Source organism: Melopsittacus undulatus, chromosome 4, assembly GCF_012275295.1.
Source record: "Melopsittacus undulatus isolate bMelUnd1 chromosome 4, bMelUnd1.mat.Z, whole genome shotgun sequence".
NCBI classification, from domain to species: domain Eukaryota; kingdom Metazoa; phylum Chordata; class Aves; order Psittaciformes; family Psittaculidae; genus Melopsittacus; species Melopsittacus undulatus.
Window position 1 is genome coordinate 51,986,375 of NC_047530.1, and position 24,823 is coordinate 52,011,197.

General features: G+C 47.2%; 2 protein-coding genes across 3 annotated transcripts in view; one reads left to right on the forward strand and one right to left on the reverse strand.

Annotated features, from left to right (window-relative positions):
* Positions 1 to 1,859: 1,859 nt before the first annotated feature.
* On the reverse strand, positions 1,860 to 3,567 carry CDKN1C (cyclin dependent kinase inhibitor 1C). Its single transcript, XM_034062136.1, has 3 exons — positions 2,880 to 3,567; positions 2,659 to 2,788; positions 1,860 to 2,561 (listed from the first exon to the last, which is right to left on the reverse strand). The coding sequence occupies exons 1-2, from the start codon at positions 3,559 to 3,561 to the stop codon at positions 2,664 to 2,666; spliced, it is 807 nt and encodes a 268-aa protein (XP_033918027.1). The 5' UTR covers positions 3,562 to 3,567; the 3' UTR covers positions 1,860 to 2,561; positions 2,659 to 2,663.
* A 1,514-nt stretch (positions 3,568 to 5,081) lies between these two features.
* The window catches only part of SLC22A18 (solute carrier family 22 member 18), a 79,423-nt gene continuing 59,681 nt past the window's right edge, over positions 5,082 to 24,823 (forward strand). The window contains exons 1-5 of one of the 2 annotated variants that reach the window (XM_031049077.2): positions 5,082 to 7,451; positions 8,257 to 8,406; positions 19,618 to 19,875; positions 20,801 to 21,604; positions 23,627 to 23,724. In XM_031049077.2, coding sequence (XP_030904937.2) covers positions 21,425 to 21,604; positions 23,627 to 23,724 — 278 coding nt within the window. In that variant the 5' untranslated portion in view covers positions 5,082 to 7,451; positions 8,257 to 8,406; positions 19,618 to 19,875; positions 20,801 to 21,424. The remainder of the gene's footprint in view (positions 7,452 to 8,256; positions 8,407 to 19,617; positions 19,876 to 20,800; positions 21,605 to 23,626; positions 23,725 to 24,823) is intronic. The other variant, XM_005149193.3, reaches the window with a different exon arrangement.

Here is a 24,823-nt window from a genome sequence, read left to right on the forward strand (position 1 = left end):
CCGGGGTGAGGAGGGCCGGCCGGGCTGGGTGGGGCAGGGCGCAGGCGGCAGCACACCTTCCCGTACCCCAGGACCCTCAGGAAGAGTGGAGCCCGGGGTGAGTGGGACACAGCCCTCCCTGCAGCGGCATGGAAACCTGCCGGCTCCTCTCGGGAGATGCCCAAGAGCTGGAATCATTTGCTTTAACAGAATTCCATGCCTAAACGCTTCCCGGGGTTAGGGCTTTCCTCCCGAGCCGGCTGGGCACACCTCGGGGCAGGCGGCGGCTCCTCCGGCTGAGGTATTTGGGAGCTCGGAGCAGGGATCTTTCATTGCAGAAAGTCCTATTATTAGTTGGGGGCTGGGACAATGGAGGTCCCAAAGGCACCTGCTTTCATGAAAGCGAGAGAAAAGCCCATAAATCCTGGAGGATCCAGCTGCCTCACTCCGGGTATTGTTGGCTTTCATAAGGAAAGGGAAAAGCTATTTTTCTTTTCAAAGGGGGGGCGAGGGGGGGGGGGGGGAAATCGCATTGAGACAGCAGCCACTGGTGCAGGCGAGGAAAATAATCCTGTTCTGATTAAGCGATCATGGAGCTGGAGGTAATCAATGTTACTTTTACAGCCAGGACTGCTTGGTGGAAGTGACAGGGGAACAGAGAGGAGCGCTGAAGGGTCCAGGGGAAGATGATGCAGATGAACCCTGAGCCTTATTCTTCTGGCTCCCTCCCTTCTCCATGAAAGATCACCGTTGCAGAGCTCATAGGGCTGGGGAGTGATGTCCTTGTCCCTCCCCACCTGCTGGGTCCTGCGTGGTGGTGCAACACTCCAAAGGGGTGATACAGTGAGGACTGGGGTCTTAAAACGACAAGTCTGACCAGCTGGTCCCCGTGCCTCTAGGACCCCCATCCCCCTCCCACATTCCTGCTCCCCATCTGTACTCTCCACTTTCCCAATCCTTGCACCATTTTCATCAAGGACCAGACTTGGTCTGTTCCCCACTCTTTGGCCAGTACAGGGTTTGGGACCCTGAGAGAAGCATGTGCCCTGACTCCACGAGGCTGTGTGCAGATCCCATTGCTTTAACCTGCTCCTGGACCAAGGGGACAGGGTGACCCACAAACTGCCTTGGGTGCATGGTTATGACAGCACTGCCACCCCCAAGCATTAAAGTCAAAATTCTGGGTATTTTGTCTGTTTGTTTCCCCTATTTGTTTCCTCTCTTTTATGGGAGCTGAAATTGCTGCCTTTCCCAGCACTGTTGAGTGTTTGCCCTGTAAATCATTGCTGAGCTTGGGCAAGAGGTACCAGAAAGTGTTTCCTTGGATAGCCACAGCTTAGAGCTCCAGGTCAGGGTTTGAAGGCTAGAGGATGCTGGGGACAATTTCTCCCTCACCCCCGAGGCAGGGGTGTCCATCCAGTGCTGAGCCCACCAAGGTCACCCCTACAGGCAGGTCCTAAGCAAAGGCAGCAGCAGCCGTAGCCGCACTCAGCAATCAGGTCTTCGGGGGGGGGGGGGGGGGGGGGGGGCAGATACAACTTTGGTGATAGACAAACAATTAAAATCTCAGAAAACGTGCTGGAAGGATGAATTTGGGGCGTGAAGCAGGGCGTGTGCTGCAGAACTTCACCAGTACTCAAAAACACTTACTTTTAGGGCTGGGAAGGGTGGAAAACAAACCCGTTCCCCTTGGGATTGCACACCAGCTCCACACCGCAGGGTGGCGAGGTGGACGCGCCGTCCCCGCATCCCTCCCCTCTCCCCCCCGCTTCAAATGAGCCGGGCTTGCCTCCCTAGCCCCAGCTTCCCTCGAACCTCCCCCCCCCCCCCCCGCATTTCCCTCCTCTCCACCCGAGGACGCCGGCACAGCACACACCAAGTAGCCTTGCAGGGGTTTCCTGGCTTCTTTTATTTAGTGTTTTTGAAGTTGTGGCATTATTTGCAATGGCAGTGGTACAGACCGGCTCAGGAACCACTGAAACAGATTTGTTTTCAAGTCTAAGAAGTATTTTGATTCAGAGCTACGTCTTGTGAATGCAAAAAAAAAATATTCCCACTATAAAAATAAATTTACATTTTGTAAATAACAAAAGCAAATATAGTGCCCTTTGGCTTAACCAAAAGGAAAAAAAAAAACCGAAAGGCTATTGGATGTCAAAGTTATCCACATTTCTGACATAAATAGAAAATATAAGTTAGTATAACTCTTAAAAAAAGTTTTGTACAAATATACACTCGCTTTTTTTCTTACATTTTTGTTTTTTTTTCTCCTTTTTTTTTCTTGCACTGAGAGCTCAGCAGAGATTAAGCATTTCATATAAATGACTTTTAAAGCTTTACACTTCTGGCCAGTGTACTCACATTAGGCATAATACATTTCTATACAAAACGTAATACATTGCACAGTTGTACGTTAACACTGCTACGGCCGCGGCCGGCGGGCAGGAGCTCCGGCTTCTTCTCCCGGTCCCATTCCCGGTGAGTGCGGGCGCAGAGGGGTCCCTGCTCACGGCACTGCCCGCCCCGCCCCCCGCGCCTCCGGGGGGCGTGCGCCTCTCCCGTGGGTGCCGTAGTGCAAAAGTCTGGGGAGGAACAAGGAGAAAAATAATCAGGGAAAAACATAAAAAAGAAGAGGGCAATAAACCAGCAGGATCCGGCCACCCCCGGGGTGCTCCTCACCTGGCTCACCGGAGCCGCTTGCGGGGAGCCTGCTCAGCCGTGGCGGCGGCGGCGGGGGACTGCGGGCAGACGCCGGTACGCTCCGCCGCCGCCTTGGGCTCCGCCGGCCTTTTCCTCCTCGCGAAGAAATCTGGATGGGGGACGGAGAGGAAGGGGGGGATCCGTCAGCCGCTGCGGCGGGGAGCCCACCGCCCCCAGATCCCCCCAGCGCCTCCACGCACCTGTGATGCGGGCCGTCGGGCCCCTCCGGCACAGCCGCATGCCGCGGTAGCGGGGGGCGGCGCGGTTCTCCCGGCTCAGGCGCCCTCCGGGCCCCTTGCTGGCGGCGGCGGCTGCGGGGGGCGGCGGTGACGGCGGCGGGGAAGGGGGCGCCCGTAGGAGCGGGACGCGGCACCGCCCCACCTGCAGCGTCTCCCGGTAGAAAGCGGGCACAGCGCCGCCTTCCACCTCCTCCCAGCGCAGGCGGCCGGGCCCTGGCAGCGGTGTGTCGGTGTGGAAGTTGTAGTCCCAGCGACGCTGATCATCCTCCCCTATCTCCCGCAGGCGGCTCCGCAGCTCCCGGCCCAGCTCCTCGTGGTCCACCGGCCCGAAGAGGCTCCTGCAAACGGGGCTCCTGCCGTGCCCGACTAGGGCCCGCCGGACGGACAGGCGCTCCAGAGCGGCGGCGGCAGCGGAGAGGTGCACGTTGGACATCGCCGCTGGCAAGGACGTGGGATGGGGCGCGGTGGGCTGGACGGGGTGGCTGCCCCCACCCTCGTCGCTCCTCGCCTCCCGTCCCGCCCGCTGCCTTGTCGGCCCTGCCTCTCGCTTCTGAGCCCCTACCCTTGGCCGCCTGGCTTTTAAACCCCGCTCCCCGCGAGTGCGAGCAAAACAACCATTAGCATAATAGTATTTCCCTGCCATCGGCCCGCCGCGATTGGCGGGTCCCCCCCCGCCACCCCCCGGCCCCCGGCGGCAGCCCTCCTGCTCACGCCCTCCATTGGCTGCGGCGGGCAGCGCCGCGCCGCCGCCGGCCGCATTGGCGCGGCCCAGCCCGGCCCCACCGCGGACCGAGGGGACGTTCCCCAGCGCTGGCCCGGCCTTGGGTGGGGGGCTGTGGCGCTCCCCGTCCGCCGCCGTCTCCATTCCCTTTGTCTGCTGGCGACCTGGGCTCCGCTGGAGGTTCTTCTCCGGCCTCTTTCGGGGCTGGTGATTCCCCCTCCGTGTCGCCGTTTCAGCGTGTAGGGGGTGTGCGTGTGTCTGTTATCGGTTTTATTGTTGTTATTTTAGCCGAGGGGTGTCGCCGGGAGGTTTTCCAGCATCCGCGAGGCGCAGGGGTTTGGGGCGGGAGAGGTGATGCTTGTGGAGGGAAACGGGATCGTTTCTGGCTCGGGTTTTCTATTACACTGCTGCAAAACAAAGCGAGATGTTTGCAGATTTCAAAACAAGCTGAAGGCTATTTTTAAAAACAGGGCTTCTCAGCTGCATGGAAGTAATAAGTTGCAGCCTTACTGAATAGAAATACATAAAAACCACAGCATTTTCCTCTCCTAACTTTAAAACCCACATAATACGTGTTTGTTCACTGCAGATGAACTAATCTTGCTATTGTGTTGCCAGGGATCAGCTGGCTTGTGCTTTACATTTTCTGCAGGTCACTGCAATTGTTGCCTTTTGTTGTTTTGGGATGGAGGAGTTTGAAAGGGGGGGGGCATAGTTGACACGGTGCTAAAATTGGGTCCAGAACATCATTGTGATTTTGACGCACGCCTCAGAGCCTTGTTACCACAGTGAGCTTTTCATCTGCAAACAAAAAGGGAAAGGTTGGACCTGTATCACTCTTTGAACATTTGGGGACACTGACTCTCTGTGTAAGTACAGCTCTTGCTGCTGGGAAACTTGAGCCCTTGAGCAAAGACAACATGGATGGTTTCATTCCCCAGAGGGAATAAAATTAATCCCCAGGGTGATGCTGGCTGTGCAGAGCCTGCTCAGGTGCTGGCTTGCTGCAGGGCTGGAGAGGTCACAGCTTTAGGCTGCTTGGGGCAATGGTGACTGCAAGCAGGTGTCAGCTTCAAGAAGAGGGGTAATGGTCCTTGCACTCATGGAAAGCCCTTTCTCATCCCCCAGTTGGGCCAAAATAAGTAATCTTCCTCCATGCTGTTTCCACAGTCAACCAATGTCTGTGACAGAGCAGCCCCCCAGCACTACTGTGGGCACTGGCTCCTGCTCTTGCCATACTGGTGAAGAGTGCAGGGCAGCCAGGACAGCTGTTGTAGGCTTCGAGGTATATTTTCATAGAGTCACAGAGTGGTTTGGGTTGGAAGGGACCTAAAAGATCATCTCATTCCAACCTTCCTGCCGTGGGCAGGGACACCTGCTAGAGCAGGTTGCTCAAAGCCCTGTACATCCTGGCCTTGAGCACTACCAGGGATGAGGCATCCACAGCTTTTCTGGACAACCTGTGCCAGTGTTTCACCCCTCTCCAGGTAAAGAGCTTCATCCTAATGTCTAGCCTAAATCTATGTTTTTGTCAGCTTAAAGCTCCTTGTCTTATCCCTACTTTCCTCCTGAAAAGTCCCTCTCCAGCTTTCTTGTAGGCCCCCTTTAGGTACTGGAAGCTGCTCTAAAGTCTCCCTGGAGCTTTTTCCTTCCCCAGGCTCATCAACCCCAGCTGTCTAAGTGTGTCATCATAGGAGAGGTGCTACAGCCCTCTGGTCATCTGCACTTTCAGTGGTACTCTCAAAGATTGGCCATGCCAGGAAAACCAGCAGCACCTATGGTTTTGAACCCATGGACCTGGGGTTGGTCAGAGAGGGGGTTGCAGCCTGGCTCACTGCAGAGGAAGGGTCTTTTCGTGCTCAGACTGATGAGCAGTGAAACGTGGCAGGTTTGATCTCCTGAAATCATTTTCTGACGTCTGCGGGTGAAGGTGGGCTGTTCAGTTGGAAAGGTCTGTAGCTTTGCAGTCAAGAGAAGATGCAGCAAATGTCTTCAGGGTGCACATGCTGCTTGCTTCCTGGGTAGGTGTAGAGTCACACCTGACAGAAGACTGCTGGTGGATGGTACAGGCAGACTACTCTCATTTCACAAATAGTGGTAGCCCAGGGAGTTTAGATAAATATTCCCAAAACAGCTCTTGAGGGTAGCCATGAAGAGGTCTCCTGGCCCAAAGGGTGTCATTCAGGGAGGAGGTCCTGCCTGCCCTCATGGTTCCTCATCACTGAAAATGCATCATCTTAAACAGCAGGAGGGGAGCATCAGTTAATAAGGGTTTGGCCAGGGAGAGAAGGAGTGGGTCCTGAGCCAAGCTGGGGTGGGAGGGGAACATGTTGAGCATGGCACAGTGTTCAGCTGGGACTTTTCTTAGCAGCCATCAGACGAACCTCTCAGGATGTAGGATGAAGGATGTAGGTTTTAGAAATAGATGTGCCATGCAGAGAAAATGCCTCAAGTTCCCCAAGAAACCTGCTGAAAAAGTGCCCTCTATTCAAGACACGAGCCAAATGGCAATGCTGGGTCCCCGCAGACAGGGGCTCTTTGTGAGGAGTCCCTGTGAACCTGCTGCCATCCTCCCCCAGTGCTGGGAGAGGCCAGCAACCGCCTTTCCTGTTTTCTGCCTCCTCGGTTTTATACGTTCCTGCGCCGCAAGCCGAGTGAGCAAACTTCCCTGCTATTTGCAAGATATGGGCGTGCTCTCTGCAAAATCCACATCGTGGTCCTCCCAGACCGTTTTCAGAGGTTAGCCAATATTTACACAGTACTTGAGGGATGCTAGGAACTATGGTTTGAACAGGGAAGTTATTTTCAGGGGTTGCCTTGTGTTCAAGGCTGCTTCACCTTCCAGCTCACCTGGGAGTTAAAGCAGCTCATGTTTGAGGTTTTCTTTCTTTCATCTTCCTCACTGCCAGTGTTCCACATCTCTTTGAATTCTTTTTTTTTGTCCCATTATACACTCATGTTTTAAGCTGGTAGTCATAGACTTGGGGACTTTCAGCTCACAGTCGCCAGTTCTAGCAGTGTCTGTGCTTTTCTTCTATGTGGAGACAGAGCATCTCCAGCCCATTTGAGGTGGAAATACTGTCTGCACAGGGAGATGTTTTTAATTTAGTGAATCCATGAACTCTAAGGCCAGAGGGGTATGTTATGATCCTCTAAACCAGCAGTTTGCTTAACATAAGCCGCAAAATCTTACCCAAGAACTTCCACCACCAAGTCCATTATCTTCTTTAGAAATTCCTGCTTCAGAATACTGAGCAGAGTAATTACCACTATGGTTAGAACAATGCCCCATAAGAATGAAACATTTTTGCTCATAATATCCAAGTCATATCTGCTTATGTCAGAAAAAACAATGACTTTAACTAGTGTGTATTTCTGCTGGCTGCTCTGTTTCAAAAGGGTGAGGGGAGGGAAAGAATACTACTTTATGGCTTGTGCATCACTGCAAAGGGATTGTGATTGCAGGAGGTTTATTGCATGTGACTATTCCTGTTTGAAAACAGTCCAGGTTGACCATCAGAGCCAGTGTTGAGCCTGATGGCTTTGCAGATAGTGGAAGACAGGTCCTTTCACTGTAAACTGAGCAAGGAGTAACCAAGGGCATTTGCTAAGAACACATGAAGGTAACAAAAGAGAGAGCCTTATCACTGTCATTCTGATGGGGCTGGTTGTTGCAGGGTTTCCATGACATGGCACTGTAGAGGAGCCCTCCTCCATTTTCTGGGGAGTCTGCTGGTGAGCATCTCCTGCAGGAATTGTCCTCAGCATGTTGTCAGACAAGCAAACTATTGTTGGGCCCGTGAAGCTTGAAGGTTTGTGCTCTGCTTCCTTCTCGTTTCCTTTTAGACACCATTACTGTTTATACACTCAACAATGTTTAACTCAGGATTCTTCAAATGCATGTGGTTGCTTCATTTCAGAACATGCTATATTCCATAATTGCTTTATCTGAGATACAGACTAATGAACATCAGTACTTTATCTCCCATGTACTGTACTCCTCTTTTACTATGCGTGTGATCACAAGCAATTTGCAGTTTTGCATTTATACCAGTGGCAATTTTGCTTGGTACTTTGGAGTCCTGCTTAAATAAATTGATTACAATTAAAATTCAGGTTAGCACAGACTGCCCAAACTTCTCATCGAGGCTTTTTTCAGCAGCAAAGTGATGCTTTGAATGATTCAAGCCGGTGTAATTTCAGAATTGTGCATTTCCTGACATGGTCATAAAAAAATCAAATTATGAGATGTGATAGCTAGGCAAAGCCACACTAACTCAGGGGTTAAAATGGGAAAAGATGATCTGAACAGAACCCTGAAAAAAAAACCCTGGTAGTTTAAATTCAATTGAAATTGTTCTTTGATGCATTCTAAAAAATATGCAAAAACTAACATCTCAGGAAAATGCTTTATTTCATTCATTTTCCTATTTTTAAAAATTATTATACTTTCCATCTTTGGTTGTTAAAAGAAGAGCTAGCCTTGCAGCCCAGCTGCTGCGCATCATTAGGGTAGCACAAAGGTAGCAATGAATTTATCCTAATCTATTGATGGACCTGCCAGTGCACCCGGGGCGATTGCATTCTCTTTTCACACTCTTCTTTTGCTCTTTCCAGCATGTTGTTTTACTAGATGAAGTCCACTCACCATCTGGCCCCTCGTGACTGACTGGAAGCCTGACTTGTTTGTGGGATGCTCTCCATGGACAGCAGTGTAGAGAGCCTTACCGACACTGTGCTGTTAGTTTGGAAACCAGGCTGGGAATGGTGGGTACCAAACAGTATTTTGAGCTCTCAGTAGATACCCATGGAGGGTGGCTCTTTTTTTGCTGTGTAGTTATATTTGAGCAGGAGTTAATTACGCCACTTATTTATATTCCCTGCTTTTGTGCTTGTATTGTTTCTGTGAAAGTCATGCTCTGTGCTCATACCTACTGTTTGTTGCCACTCTTTGTATTAAATGACAGGTTTGCATTTTTCTTGTTTTGACATTCCTCTTGCCTTTCCTTTTGACCCATAGTAATATTAGCTTTGGAGTAGCTTTTCATAGGTTATTTCTGCTTTCTGTAGGGGGTGGTGGTGAAGAGGCAATTACACAGGTCTTATTTTCAGTTTCATATTTCTTAAGTAAATAGGGGTTTTTAATGCTGATAGTCTGGAACGAGTCCTGAAGGAGGTTGTCATGGCCTGGGCTGTTGCAGAGGGGAGGTGCCTCCTCCAAAACCAAGCCCAAGAGCAGCGGTCGGTGCATCAGCAGTACCTTCAGATGGATCCCAGCTTACACCTAGTAAATACTCTGGCCCCTGGCCCGGGCGGTGGCTGCGCTGCCCCACGCCGTCCCCGGTGTGCGGGGCAATGGTGCCCTCTAATGTCGGCTGCGCCGGGAGACACGGGACCTCGCCCCGCTCCTCCCGCTCGACGGTGGGAGCGCGGCCTCTCACGGTTGGGTTCCCAGCACGATGAGTGTCGTCTTCCCTCTTCCCCACCGCGGCCGGTTGTCCTCCCGCATCTCGGAGCCCCCATGACTTGGTGTATTCTCCCGTGGTCCAGCTCCCTGGGATGGCATCACAGGAGCTCTTGGCTGGGATGTACCTAACAACATGCTCCCACTTTCCCGCAACTCGCCATGAGACCTCTGGGTAAGGTTTGCTAGAGGACAGTGCTCTCTATGCCACCAGCCTGCAGACAGCCCTTTGCTGTCTATATGATTCTTTGACAGCTTTATGAATAGGATAATGCATTCAATTTATTCTATGAGAATTCTGTTAAGTGGGATCTTGGCAGTCACAGAATCATAGAATGGTTTGGGCTGCAAGGGACTTAAGAGATCATGTGGTTCCACACCTCCTGCCATGGGCAGGGACACCTTCCACTAGATCAGGTTGCTCAAAGCCCAACCAAGTCCAGCCTGGCCTTGAACACTTCCAGGGATGGGCTATCCACAACTTCTCTGGGCAAGCTGTCCCACTATCTCGCCACCCTCACACCAAAGAATTTTGTCCTCCTATCTAATGTAAATCTTTCAGTTTAAAATGTACCAGTCTTCCTATCACTACTCTCCCTGATAAACAGTCCTTCCCCATCTTTCTATCCAGTACCTTTAGGTACTGGCGAGCTGTTCTAAGGTCTCCCTGGAGCCTTTTCTTCTTCAGGCTCAAAAACCCCAAATCTCTCAGCCTGTTCTTGTAGAAGAGATGATCTGGCCCTATGATTATCATCATGGCTCTCCTCTGGACTCTCAACAGGTCCATGTCTTTCTTTTGTTGGGGGTCCTAAAGCTGAACACAGTGGGGTCTCAGTTGAGTCTGAACTCCAGGTGAGGTCTCAAAAGAGCAAAGTAGAGGGAGAGAATCACCTCACTTGACCTGCTGGCCATGCTTTTTTTGATGTAGCCCGGGATACAGTTGGTTTTCTGGGCTGCAAGTGTACATTGTCAGGTCATATTCAGTTTTTCATCCACCAGTACCCCCAAATCCACTCATCACCTAGCCTGTGTTCACATTTGGGATTGCCCCAACCCAAGTGTGGGAATTTGCACTTGGCCTTGTTGAGCTTCATGAGGTTCAAGCAGGCTCACCTCTCAAGCCTGTCCCTCTCCATGGCATCCCTTCTTTCCAGCATGTCAACCACACTGCTCAGCTTGGTATCATCTGTAAACCTGCTGAGGTTGTACTCAGTCCCACTGTTCAAATCCCTGACAAAGATGTTAAATAGTACTGGTACCCTGAGAGACAACACTCATTATTGGTCTCCAGCTGGACACAGAGATATTGACTGCAACTCCAAGTTTGACTACCCTGCCAATTTCTTATCAAACGGGTGGTCCATCCATCAAATCCATGTTTCCTCCTTTTAGAGACAGATGTTGTTCAGGACAGTATCAAATCTTTTGCACAAGTCCAAGTAGATGATGTCAGTCACTCTTGCCTTATCCATCAATGTTATAACCTCTTTGTAGAAGACCATCAAATTTGTCAGGCACAGTTTGCCCTCAGTGAAGCTGTTGGCTGCCACCAATCAAGTCTCTGTTTTCTATATGCCTTAGCATAGTTTCCAGGATGAACTGCTCCATGATCTTGCCAGGCACAGAGGTGAGGCTCACTGGCCTGTATCTTCTTTTTTGTGTTTAAAAAAAATGGGCATTTTGTTCCCCCTTTTCCAGTCACAGGGACCTTCACCTGTCTGCCTCAACTTCTCAGATATGATGGATAGTGGCTTAGCTCAATGGGAGCTCAAGCTCTGGAAATCCAAGAGAAGGAGATGCAGTTGTGGATTCAGACCTCAAGACACATACTTGTTTTCATGCAGGACTGGCATGCCCTGGGGAGCCCCAGGATCTCTGTCTCCTTTACATCTTTCTCTGGCTGGTTCCCTCCCTAGAAGCGGGTAGCAAAGTAATGGTGCCGTGGGAGCTGGCTGTTCCTTCTCTCGCTCCCCAAGTTGGATTGTCTTTACTTATTTGCCTCCTGCAGGGCTTGCTCCCTCCTTTCCCTGTGATGGGGTGTTTAGATATCATGCGATGACGCAGCATGATGAGATAATTTCTCCCCTCTCATCACCCCCTGGCTTGTTGTTTGTATTCTTTAATTCATTTATCTTCTTGCCTACAGCTTTAAATTTGCTTTTAGCATAGTAACTTTCTGAAGACACAGCACTAAAATTTTATTTGCTCTCTATCTTGAAAAGCAATCATTTTATAATCTCCCTGCTAAATTCATAGCCTTAATTTTGCTGTGAACTTTGAATGTGGACCAAACATAACCCAGCCAGTGGTGAACATACAAAGGGAGAGGTTCAATATGCTCCTTGGATGTTCATCACATTCATTTTACAGTAGTTTAGCTATAGTAAGGCTGCCCTGCCCACAATGCGATATGTATTCCTACAGAGTGGGGAGTTAATTGTACCTGGATCCAGCAGCGCACTATAAACGCATTTATGTCGTGTAGAACAACTAATGCTGTGACTCATTGTTGGGAGCTCAGTCTATATTTTGTATGGGGTAGCATTTAAGCATTTGTATGTGTTTTTTCTGCAACAGCAGTTGGCACAAATCCCACTAGTGTTCAGCATCCCTCAGATACAAAGAGAAACCAAATGCCATATCCCCTAACTGAGCAAAGGAGGTTGAAGACCATAGGTAACACTGGCTTAAAGGGTTTTTTAATGTTTTGCATTATATCCACTGACATAGCTATTTCTTAATGAGCCAGTTCTCAGGTTTTGGATTGAAGCTGAACCTGCTACTTTGGGCTGTGGTCAGGAATGGTGCTAAATAAATTTCATGTGGTTGTAATGTCCTTTGGTGGATGGTGGAGACCAGGTGAAAGCTACATTTTTTCCTGTGCTGTGGCCAGGCTGAAAAACAATCAGATCATTATGTAGCCTTAGAAGTTACCCTTAGCCACTGCTCTGCCACTTCTTGTAGGTGCTATTGCTAAAATAAGTTTGTATGGCAGCAAGCTTCAGTTTCACATAGGTTGAGTTTTGGACTGAGTGAGAAGAGGATTGGGTACAAATAGAGGCACTTGTACCTGTCTCCTGATTAACCTCTAATTTTATAAAAGTGCAATTAAAGCCAAACCCTGATGCTGTGCAGGATAGCAGGTATCTTGCTGTCCCCTGGCAGGAATGTAGTTGCACACAAAGGTATTACAAAATGACACAGTACAAAGTCTTCTAGTGTGAATCTTGAGCCGCATTCTCAAACATAGTTGTGACCAAAGGAGTCTGAAACAAATGTTTTCTTAACAGTAAAAGCATAAGAGGAGCTGGATGAAAGACCTGGAGATTAAATCCTGGCAGCATGGAAATCAGAGGCAAAATTCCCAGTGAATTGGGGTCAGGGTTTCAGCCTCAAGCCAACTAATCCAAATCTTACAGCTCTTCTCAAAGTAAAAATGAGTCAGCTGGTCATCATTAATATTCAAAGGGAAAATATAAACCAGGTGAAATCATTTAGGCTGAAAGTGGCCAAGTAGTAGTGAGTTTGCTCTGGAAGGAAAAAAGTGTATCTGGAGATGCTATGTTTATGGAGTCTCATTGTTCTCTAGATCAAATGCACTTGCTTTGTAGATGGGAGAATGTGGTTTTTTTCTTTAAGTGACAGCCTACAAATTTAATCTAGAAACTTTCTTTTTCATGTACCACAACCATTTTTCCATTGACCAACAAGGTCCTCAGTCCCTCTGCAGTCTCACAGTTTCCAAGGGTGCCTCCAGTGGAATTGAGGGTGGTTGTCATGTCACCTGTGCAGATCCAGCTGAATTTGGCAAATGATTTAATTGCTGAGGCTCAGGACAAATATAACCCACCATGCCCTAGCCTGTGCTGGGCTTTAACTTGAAGGTAGCAAGGAGGGGGTCTGGGTAGAGCTGCTGCGTAGATTGGTGTCAGTTTTAATAGGAACCTCTAGGATCCAGCTACTGTAGGAAACCAATGCCTTCCTTGGGGCAGCTTTATAGAGGTAATCATATTGCTGTCTGGGAGAGCATTAGGAAAACTAGCTGGGATAGACCCCTTATTTCTAGCAGTGTTTTTTCCTTGTTTCAAATATCCTAAGTATTTGCAAAGTGTTCAAGTCCCATTGGTGCCTTGGCAGGGCTGGTTCTCAACTGTTTGGATTTGAAAATTTGCAGGATTTCTTGAAAAGCCAGGTGATAGATCCTGGCTTTAATGCATGAGAACTTTGATGTATGGAGTTGTGTGTTCCAGAAATGAACCCATGAACTGGGTAGTAGTGCTCAAAATGAGCTCTTCTTTGTTTCTACCCTCTCTAGAGCGTGAAAACATTAAGTGCCAAAGACTAACAGTGACAAGTCCAGCCCAGAACTATGCAGGCATTGCTGGTTTATGCCAGCCTTGCATTTGGCCTTAGAAATGGGTTAGAATTAGACAGAAATATCAAAGCAAAAAGCCTCAAAAATAAATATTGCAACAGAAAATTTCTATTCATCATCCAGCTCTCCCATGAGCAGCAGCCACCTCTGGCTGGGGCTGGCAAATACTTGTTCTTGGCATGTTTGGAAGCACTAAATCCCTTTCTGTGCTCTTTCCAGGGCATAAATGGTTTTGCTACTCCTTTCAGAAGGGGGTCTTTCTCCTTTTCTGGTGGCAAGTCCATGGCAAGTGCTAATATCTTTGCTCAGTGACAAAGAGTAATGGAGTTGCAGTTCTGTGATCATTGTGGGGACAAGCTTTAAGAAATATTTTAAACTATATTAAAAAATGTAGCTCTTAGTAATTTGCTCTTGGGAAGATTTCTGTTTGTCCATCTCTTGGCTATCTGTTTATGCTAGGGCTGTATTCAGTTTAATTACCTTGAAAATTGTCCCTGAACTGCTGTGAAGATTCCTGATATCCTACTTGAGAGCCATTAGTGGGCTCCCCTTGCAGCCTCAGTGCTAAGGATCCCCTATGGAAATTCCATCTCCAGCAAAGGAGGTTTGATTTCTTTCTGTCTCAGGTGAATTCAAGTGGAGGGCAGATGTGAAGGTTAGGATAAAGCATTGAAAGGTATCCAAAGCCTTCTGGTGCTTTGAAGAAAAAACCATCAGTCTTGGATTTTTCTTTGTTCCCTCTTGTATTCCTAACTAAAATCAAGTCTGTAATTGTTCTCCCCAGGTCGATCTGGCTACAGCTTTTATTGCTGATGCAGGGCATGCAGACCTGGCTGGCAGAGTGGATATCTCTACTGGCTGGTGTCTTATAGAGCTTTAATACCTTTGCTTTCCCTGGGTGAATTGGATGACAGGCAGCAGTGTGTTCTCTGCTCCAAGTTTTAACAGTGCAAATTTTGGGAGTTTGCTCTGGCTTTACATGTCCCAGTCAAGACTTCAGCTGAAATTAGGTGTTTACTTAGAGGGAGAATAGTAAAGACCTGGTGTGGAGCCTTGGAGAAGGCATTTAGAGTTCTAGATACATGAAGAGGGGTCTAGCCATATCTGTGCTTTTTGCCACATCTGAGCTGCTGATAAACGCAGCCCTGTGTGACTATAGATGCCTTCAACCCACCTCTGCCATCCACAGGAAGCGATTATCTGCAATATAGGGCTGTCCCTTACCCAAGTAGTGGATGGAGCCAGCTGGGCACAGTGGCAGCTGTCTCCTTTCCTCCACATCCCTTTTGGGCTCCATGCAGGTCCCAAGTCCATGTGGAGAAACTGGCCAGGCTGGGAGGCCTGGAACAAGGCTGGGAAGGAGCATGTGCCCCCTGACCCTGAGCAGGTAAGATTTTGTCTGAGGATGTAACACAGAATCCCAAGGGTCAGAAGGGACCCCAAAAGATCATCTAGTCCAACCCCCCTGCAAGAGCAGGGTAACCTAGAGTACATCACACAGGAACTTGTCCAGGCAGGCCTTGAATATCTCCAACGTAGGAGACTCCACAACCCCCCTGGGCAACCTGTTCCAGTGCTCTGTCACTCTTACAGTAAAGAAGTTCTTCCTGATGTTAACGTGGAACCTCCTATGCTCCAGTTTACACCCATTGCCTCTTGTCCTGCCACTGGATATCACTGAAAAAAGCCTAGCTCCATCATCCTGACACCCACCCTTTACATATCTGTAAACACTGATGAGGCCACCCCTCAGTCTCCTCCAAGCTAAAGAGACCCAGCTCCCTCAGGCTCTCCTCATAAGGGAGGTGTTCCACTCCCTTCATCATCTTTGTGGCTCTGCGCTGGACTCTTTCAAGCAATCCCCTGTCCTTCTTGAACTGGGGGGCCCAGAACTGGATGCAATATTCCAGATACAGCCTCACCAAGGCAGAGTAGAGAGGGAGGAGAACCTCTCTTGCCCTACTAACCACACCCTTTCTAATGCACCCTAGGATGCCATTTGCCTTCTTGGCCACAAGGGCACATTGCTGGCTCATGGTCATCCTCCCATCCACCAGGACCCCCAGGTCCCTTTCCCCTTCCCTACTTTCCAGCAGGTCAACCCCCAACCTGTACTGGTACATGGGGTTGTTCTTCCCCAGATGCAAGACTCTACACTTGCTCTTGTTGAATTTCATCAAGTTTCTCCCTGCCCAACTCTCCAGCCTGTCCAGGTCTCGCTGAATGGCAACACAGCCTTCTGGTGTGTCAGCCACTCCTCCCGGTTCAGTGTCATCAGCGAACTTGCTGAGGGTACACTCAGTTCCCTCATCCAGGTCCTTGATGAAAATATCCTCTGTGTGGGGAGGCTGTATCTGGGATGTGCAGGGATTTACAGATACATGGTTTGCCTTTCTCTAGTTGCTTTACACAGAAACATACATCAGCAGAAACTGAATTAACATCCATATTTTGTTTGTGCTGTGTATAGCTTTGCTGGAAGGCTAAACAACAGAGATTCTTGTAACATTGTGTTGTTGTGGTCTCTTGAATGCTTGAGAGTTACAAATCAGGCAATTGTTTGATTGTGACACAGGAAAATGTTTTGGTAAATGCAGGAGGCTCAAGACTGGCTGAAAATGTCTGGAGCTCTCATTGTGTGCAGAATGTAATGTGTGCAGAGGAAATCTGCAGCATTCCTATGGCAAACCACAACAAGAAGCTCCATACAGCCCCAGCAGTTACAATTCTCATATAAATTATAATGGCTTAAATGTTATTTAAATGATAAACAGCTTTTACATTCCAGACATTGCTGTGATTCCAGAAGGTGGCTGTATAATACCAACTGAATGAAATACTGCATACTGCAGCCTAAGTATGAGGCTTTATGTGTGTGTGTATATCCAGTTTTGTCACATCTAGCATATTCTTTGGCTATAAAACTTGGACTTCCAATGCACTGTGTATATCTTGGAGACCAGGACTTCATCCATTATCCAACAGTGAATCGTCTGGAGTTCATTCACGCCAACATGCCAGTAAGCTGAAGACACAACCACAGAGGCAGCAGAAGTATCCATTGCTTTTGGGCTGTCACCATTGCTTATTAGCCTGTGCAGTTTTGCATGGACCCTGCCAAGAAGCCAATGATATAACCACTCCTTTAATCAGTTTCCTACATATATGGCTGTATCATGCTTGCTTACAAGTGTGGCTTGAGCATTAGGAAGAATGGTGAGTCCAGGGAAGATCATCCGTTGCCCAGGAGAGAGTTTACACAGCAGACCTGGGCTTTCACTGAGGGAAGAGACATTTTTTTCCTTGCTGATTCTTCAATGTCCTAGCATAGTGGACCAGTAGAGGCTGCTGTCATTTGATGTCTTGGCTTGGAGGAGAAGGTCAGGGCCAGCCCAGTGGCCCTTCTCCACTGCATGGCAGCTGCTCATTGAAACTTGAGGGACTTCTGTTTGCTCAGGAGAGATTTTGGGGTAGAGGTAGGCCATAGCCATAGCAGCACCTGTGCTATGGCTCCAGAGGTTTGTCTTATGGCTGAGCTGAGGTCATCCTAAGCAAGGTGCCACTCAGTGTGAGCAGGCACGAGAGGCTCCTTCCCTGACAGGATCCTGCTGGAGCCAATGAGACTGGATGGGCACAAAAAACTAAGCTTTCTCTTCCTATTTGGGCATGTTGGTGTAACTCTCCTGAATTTGGGCCACAGTTTTTTTCCAAAACTCTTTTACAATTGACACAGTCTCTGCCATATTTTGTTGTCAAATTCCAGCATTCAGAAATGTTCTCTTTTGGTTTAATTTTTCCAGAATATTAGAGAGGAGAAACTGCCGTGTGGTTAAACAATGGGACTGGCATCCAAGGGATGATAGAGTCTGACTCCAGCCTCCTCCACAGACTTCCTCTGTGATTTCAGGGAGGTCATTAAACCCCTCTGTTAGGGTCCCATCTGCAAGACAAAGAGGATCTAATTCTTTCCCCTCATCTGAGTCTCAACCTCTTTTTTGTTTGCAGAGCATGAAAAGGGGCCTCGATATTAGCTGGAGCTTTGGGACTTTACCATTTAAAAAGTTAATAACAACCAGCCATATTTCAGATAAAATGTCATTTTCAGTTTAATATGCTAAGTAACAAAGACTTTACCAAAAGAATGAACAATAGCCTTTTCCATTTCACAAAATAATTTGCCAGGCAGAATAAGCGCACCAGCATTTTTATAAAAACAAATTATAAATAATTGCTTTTTGTAATTTAATACACACATAGAAAAAGCCAAGAGTTCAGCAGCCACTGGGAATCTGATTTCATTGCCGATTTGGACTGTCTCTGTTGTTTTTTATGAAAACCCCCAAAGACTGTGCTATTTTGTAAACTAAACAAGGCTCTTTCTTGCTGGCCATGTGGAGTCTTTTTCCATTCATTAGTGAGCTGCTTTCACAATTAGACAAAGGAATAAATCAGTCAACAAATATGGGAAATAATTTTGGTATTACCAGGCTGTCTATGCTCTTATTTGCTTAACTGTATAAATCTTTCACCAGACTACAAATGAGGCTGTTTCCCTCAGTGTCAGGGTCAAGGGAAGAGAAGCAATAGGGCTAGATCCTGTGGATTTGATTGCTCCCACCAGCCATAGCTGGTATTAAGCAGTTTCCGTCATTGTGGCAATTCAGCATTCCCACTGTTGGGGAATTGCTTTGAGATAGTTCTTCCATTTCCTCTCTTGTATTGTAAATCTTAAGAAACATCACCAGAACGATAGCTCCCTAAGGGCTGTGTATCCATAAAGGCTTTACATGTCTCTTGTTGAGTATCTGCACACCTTTCTGGTTATGGTGGAGGGGCCGTGGGGGTCTTCTTGCAAGGAAAGGAAGGGTTATCATTGGTTCTTCTTGGGCAGGAAGGCAAGGTATACTTGTAACTACTCATCTTGCACCTCATGTCCCTCCTGGCACACTCCCAGAGCACAGCCCATAGAAATACAGTTTCTCTTTGCAAAGGGAAATGAGGGCTCTGCTATACCCAAGAGGCAGTGATTCTTTCTCTGGCATTTCCAGCCATCTCTCACACTTGCCACAGGTATGGGTGCGTACTCTAAATCTGGTGATCATAGCTCATTCTCCATGGTCACCTCCATAGCAGGCATTGAGCTTAGGTCCCTGTCTCTCAGAACTGTGTCTTTTACCCCTGAGGCTGAAAATTGAACTCCAGGGTTTTTTCTTTTTTTACTCTATTTCCCTTCTCAATGCCAGTAAAATCCAGCTAAATCTGAGTGGTTAGCTGTCTGCACTGCATGTCCTGGACAGGATGAGGCTCGATCTGGTGGCGAGTGGCTGCATCTGCAAGTCATTGTTTCCCTCTGTAGCCTTGCTGGGATCTGTTTCCAGTTGCTGCTGAGACAAACTCACCAGTCAAAACATTGATGCTTTTCAAGTCCAAGTCAGCAATGTTTCCTGTAAGCAGTGTTTTACATTGTATTTGCATGAGTTGCTTTTTTGGTTGTCTCGAAACCCTCATAAACAGAGTTCTGTCATTAATTTTACTCTTCTATTCAGTGCCGGTAATTTGTCTGTCCAGCACAAACCAGAGAGTGATGATGTTGGTGCTGTGCTGCAGGATGTTCAAGTGCAGGCAAATCCATTGTTTCACACTGAGATGAACCAAATGTTGAGCACTGCTCCTCAGCTAAGTTGGGATACACACTGGGTAATCTTCCTTCTTAAGTAACAGGTACAGCTTCTAGGGCATTGTTTGTTGGGTCTGTTTGAGTGCTGGTATCCCTCTAGGAAAGTCATGCTTTAAAGGTGCTTTTTTATTAATGCACTGGCTGAGATTGCAAAAGGGTTTTTCTGTTCAGCCTCCAGAGATATGGTATCCACCCCTGGTGAAACATTAAACCTTTGGTCATCTCCCTCCTTCGCCAGGAGGGCCTGGCAGCCCTCACCAAATCCTGGGTCTCTGTGGTGACATGTGTTGAATAACAAGGTGTGCCCAGAGATCTTATAGTTCCCTCTCCCAGGGCTTGGTCGGAAGCATGGGGGCCCTGGCAACCATGCTGGATCCGAGCCAGCAAATGTCTGTGTTGTGTCCCTGTATTGATATGCCTGTGTCAGCCTTCAGAGTGAGTCATCCCTCTATTTCTGAGCAGATGTGTTACTGAATCAGAGGGACTGGTTGATATGGTCAATACTGGAGAGTCTGCTTGAAGTGTCACAGATGAATCAACCAAAGCCTCAAGGTTTTCAGCAAGTTGAAATTGGGGACAATTTGCCCTAAGCCTGGGGCAGAATATCCACATGCATCAATGACAGCTGGGGACCAACTGGATGTGTAGCAATCCTAGCATGAAGACCATGGGTGATGGTGATGCTGTGTGAACCAATAGTGCATGCTCATCAGGAATAAGGTAAAGTATGTAATGGGCCATTTGAGGAAGAGCATGGCCAGAACATCCAGGGAAGTTGTTAGTCTGCCTTTGCTTGGTGCTGTTGAGGCTGACCCAGTGTTGGGCCTCCCAGTTCAAGAGGGTTGTGGACAAACTGGATTAGACACATTGGAGGGCTACTAGGAAGGTCAGGGATCTAGGGTATGTAGTCTTTGAAATAGGTGGGGGGAATTTGGCTTGTTCAGTCTGGCAAAGGAGATTGGGGTGACCTAACAGCCACCTGCAACTACTTGAAGGACAGCTCCAGAGATGATGCAGACAGACTCTCAGAAATTATGCAGACAGACTCCTCTTGGTAGTGGCAGTTGATACCACGAGAGACAATGGCCGCAAACCACAGCTTGAAAAATTCAAATTACACATTAGGAAAACCTTCTTTCCACATACTCGGTGAGGGGGCAGATCTCTTTTCTTGGAGATTTTCAAAGCTTATCTAGAAAAAGCCACAGCTCAACTGATATGTTCAAGCAGGAGAGCAGATGAGATCTCCTGAGATCCCTTACTACCAAAAGTCCTGTGATTCTACAGAATCAGGGCATTGAGACCTCTGCTTTCTTTTTCTCTTTAAAATAAAGACAATGCTCTAGCAGAATTCAACAAATAAGAAACCAGGATTCAACAAGTAAGAAAACAAACCCCTAAGCAAGTAAACAAGCAACCAGACAAACAAAACCCTAAGTAAACAAGCAAGCAAGCAAATAAAACCCCCAAATGACAAATGAGTTGTGTTTATTTAATTCCCCACTTTGCAGTCAGCCTCATTATTTGTGTGGATTTGATGCTTTATTCTTTTTTTTGTTTTTCTGGCATTGGCTGGTAATTTGTATTCTGAGAGAAGTCACATGTGAACGTTTGCTAGTTCAGTCTCCCTATAATAAATTTGCAGCACCTGGTGAAGGAGGGAAAATGGCTCAAGTAGAGATGTTGATGAGAGCACCTCTAACTGCATGTAAGATCTATGTGTGTTCTAGGATCTGTGTAAATCTACTGCAAGAAGCAAAAGGACTTGGAAATAGCTATTCTGTTGTAAGCTTCACTTGCAACCTCCAAAAATAAAATCAAAGTGCCTTTTGTGAAGAACTACAACAGTCATCTCTTCTGAGCCACCAGAGGAAATAAAAGCAAAAGAAGTTAAACAGTTAAAGAGTTGAAGATTTTGTCACGTGTTCTTGTCTGGGTCAATGTCCACTTTTACTCTGCTGGGACTCTCAAGCTGGTCTTCATTTGGATGGTACTTGAAGCAATGAGCCCAACTGGGATAAAGCTGAAGAATGAGATCCATGGTTTGATGCATGGCTACCTTTAATCCTGCCTGGCAAGAAAGCAAGGGGAGGAAAGAAACAAAGACAGAAAGAAAGAATAAATCCCTGGCATGCTGACTCATTACCTTTTACACTGTAAGCTTTGAACTGCATGCAACAGTTTCTGCACTTTATCGATGCTTCATGTTCCCCGATAGAAAGCACCTTTGTGGCATTTCTCAGCCCATCAGCCTGCAGTAAATTGTTCCATGAGCACTATGAATGTAAAAGTCAGCTCTGGAGGTGAAGAAGCCTCGGGAATGAAGAGCAAGACCCTGGGGGAGAGCAGCTGCTCAGGAGACATCAAGAAGGGACAAGTGATCCTTGCTACCTATGTGATTGTAACCATAGAGCTGACCTTCATCTTCATGCAGATGGGAATCCTGCCTGTGAGTATGGGTTATCTTGTTTCACAGCACACCTTGCCTTCAGTGCTAGGCTATGTAGTTTTCCAGGAAAGCTATCTAGAGATTTTCTAGCAAGAGAGAGGAAAGTGTATTCCTGCCTAGTAAGCAAACTGTGCCTGTGTTCAGCATATGCCCAGGCAGTAAAAGCGAGTTTATTATTTGTCCTGCAGTATCACCTAGAGACCTTTCCTGGCCTGATGGCTCTGGGTGGAGCTAATGTGGTTTCTATCTTCTTGCTTGTAGTGGGAGGGTGACCCAAAAGCAGGCAGCAGAAATCATTGGTTTCAGAGCAGAGGTGGAGTGTTTTGAGCGTGTAATAAACCAGCCATGAGTGGGATTCATTTCTTTTCACTGGACTTTTCTGCCTGGTTTTGTAGAATCATAGAATCATTTAGATTGGAAAAGACCCTTAAGATCACAGAGTTCAACCATAAGCCACACACTGCTAAGTCCACCACCAAGCCATGTTCCTAAATGCCACATTTATACATCTTCTAAATACCTCCAGGGATGGTGACTCAACACTTCCTTGTGAAGCTTGTTCCAGTGCTTGACAACCCTTTTAGTGAAGAAATTGTTCCTAATACCCAGTCTAAACCTCCCCTGGCACGACTTGAGGCTGTTACCTCTTGTCCTATTGCTTGTTTCTTGGCAGAAGAGACTGACACCCACCTTGCTTCATCTTCCTTTCTGGTAGTTGTAGAGAGAAACAGGATCTCTGCTCAGCCTCCTAACCTCCAGGTTGAGCAACCCCAGTTCGCTCAGCCACTCCTCATACACCTTATGCTCTACACGCTCCACTAGCTTTGTTGCTCTTCTTTGGATGTGCTCCAGCACCTCAGATGTCTTTCTTGAAGTGAGGGGCCCAGAACTGAACACAGTATTCAAGGTGTGGTCCCACCAGTGCCAAGTACAGTGGGACAATCCCTTCCCTGGCCCTGCTGGCCACACTATTTCTGATGCAAGCCAGGATGTTAGTGGCTACCTGGGTGCACTGCTGGCTCATATTCAGCTGGCTGTTGACCAGCACCCTTGGATTATTCTACCTGCTCTGTGGCAGCTTTCCTGCTCTCGTGAGCCCCTGGATATGCCTATGCAATATATGATGTGACCATTCACCTGTCTCTGGTGAGCCCATGCTTTCTGGGAGAATTCTGCTGGTTTTTTGCCTCCAGAGAGAAGCTGCTTCCTTCTTCCAGGACTAAACAAGCCCACGGTGCCCTCAGCCTGTAGGCTGTTTGCTTATGGGAGGTCAGTGTAGTTGATAACCGATCTTTTAGGGGAGTTTTGGGGACCTGGGGGCACAGCACGTACTGTGGAAGCAGGCTAGATTGGAGCACCTCCACACATTCTGAGAGCTGACCTTGGCTGAGAGTTTTAAACAGCTCTCAGCAGATGGTACAAAACAAAACCATGAATCAGAGCTAGCTGTCCCTTAAATTAGAAACCCCATAAGACTGTGTCTTTTCAAGGTGTGCATCTGTGGGTTTTTTGCAAGACCATGTTGTGGCTGTATTGTCCAGATATAAGTAAAGGCAATATTTTGCCCACATTGTGCTTACAATGATTCCAGCTTCCTTGATTAAACAACAGTTCCAAGACCTTACCACAGTCATCATGAGGTACTTGGGCTGCTCCAGGAGCAGAGTCTGGAGGCAGGAAATCTGTTTAAGATCTACCTCATTCCCCTTAGCAGTAGTTGAATATGTTCAGCTATGTTGGACTGTAAAGGTAAAGGGTGATTCAGATTTGTTACCTGGTACAAAATTTATGGTTTTGATCACATCCCCCTGATTTTCATTAGCTGATGGTGTGAGATGGAGACTTTGGTCTTTATTCAGCAGCCTGTGTCTGACCCAGTGAAGATTTCATCTGTAGGTATGGGGAACTGCAGGGAGTGCTTGTTTGGAATTGTAGTGCTCTCAACCAAAAGAGTAAGGTCTTTATTCAGAAATATAGCATACCTCATTTCCTTGTTTTCTTGTTTGTTATTTTCTTTTCTAGTACTTGGCCAAGAGCATAGGTTTGGATTCAGTGGGTTTTGGCTACCTCCAGACAGCCTTTGGTGTCCTCCAGCTTGTGGGAGGTTCCATTTTTGGAAGGTAAGAGAGAACAATTCTCATGACTTTTTACCTAGCTGAAAAAGGCCAGACACTTTTTACTATAATAAAAAGTAATTTTGTTCTGGTTCTTGGTCCTGTTGAAATGTTTGAAGATTTTATAAATGGGTGAGGGGAGAATAAATACTACAGTTAGAAATACTGAAACATAGAAGCAGCCTTTTTATTAACTTAGCTGTGTTTTAATGACACGCATTTAAGTGTAACAGTACACTGGGAGCAGGCTTAAACTATCAGAGTCTTCAGAGCCCAGCTCCTAGCAGCTTAATACTGCAAATGTTTTATAGCCATGTATAATCTAGGAAATGTTTTGTGATTGGTAAACCTAAATAAAAAAGGAGGGTATTTATTGATGTTAAGTACAACCATCAGTGAAAATAATTGAGGGTCATGTTATTTCTACATGCAAGCTAGACTTGCATGAATTTTTAAGAATGGATGTATCTTTAAGTTCATCTATAAAAATAAGAAGTGTGGAAGAGACTCAGGGTTTCTGCCTCTCCATCCCATGGGACACATGCTTCTGTTCCTAATAAAATGTAAGCAGCCCAAAAAATAGATGTGAGATGGGGGAATGCATTTCCAAAAAGCAGAAAAAATTTGAAAGAGCAGTGTAATCCAGAGACAGAAAACTGAAGTGAAGATGAGAAAAATCTACCTTTTCTTCTCAGTCTTGCTACTGGTCAACAAAGTAATAAATGGATATGGAGCTGTTGTATGCCTCAGTGCTCTACAAGATCCTCTAGTAGATGTGTGTAGCACTTCAAGGATCTGATCTCTAAAAGCCCTTCAATGCTAGCATAATACACATTTTAACATTAGTAACATCAAATTCTCCAGTGCAGTTTGGAAGAAAGTGCATTCCTAAGAATGAACATGGTGCAAGGGGCCAATTTGAATGCTTTTCCTATTAATATACAAATCTAGAGTAATATTTCTGGTCTGGATCTGGTGCCAGCTGAAATTTGATTTTCCTCTGCACATGTCATTCAATAATGTCTAGAGGGGATGCTGAAGGGAAGAAAAAGGTAAACCTGAATCTGTCCAGGTCTAGGTTCTCACCATTGTAGGTGGGACTCAA

Excerpts from the sequence above, each read along its gene's own strand:
- CDKN1C (XM_034062136.1), bottom strand. The coding sequence starts at position 3,561 with ATGGCAGGGAAATACTATTATGCTAATGGTTGTTTTGCTCGCACTCGC. Across the intron at positions 2,789-2,879 it reads CCCGACGGCCCGCATCACAG|ATTTCTTCGCGAGGAGGAAA; the intron begins GTGCGTGGAGGC and ends TCCCCCATCCAG.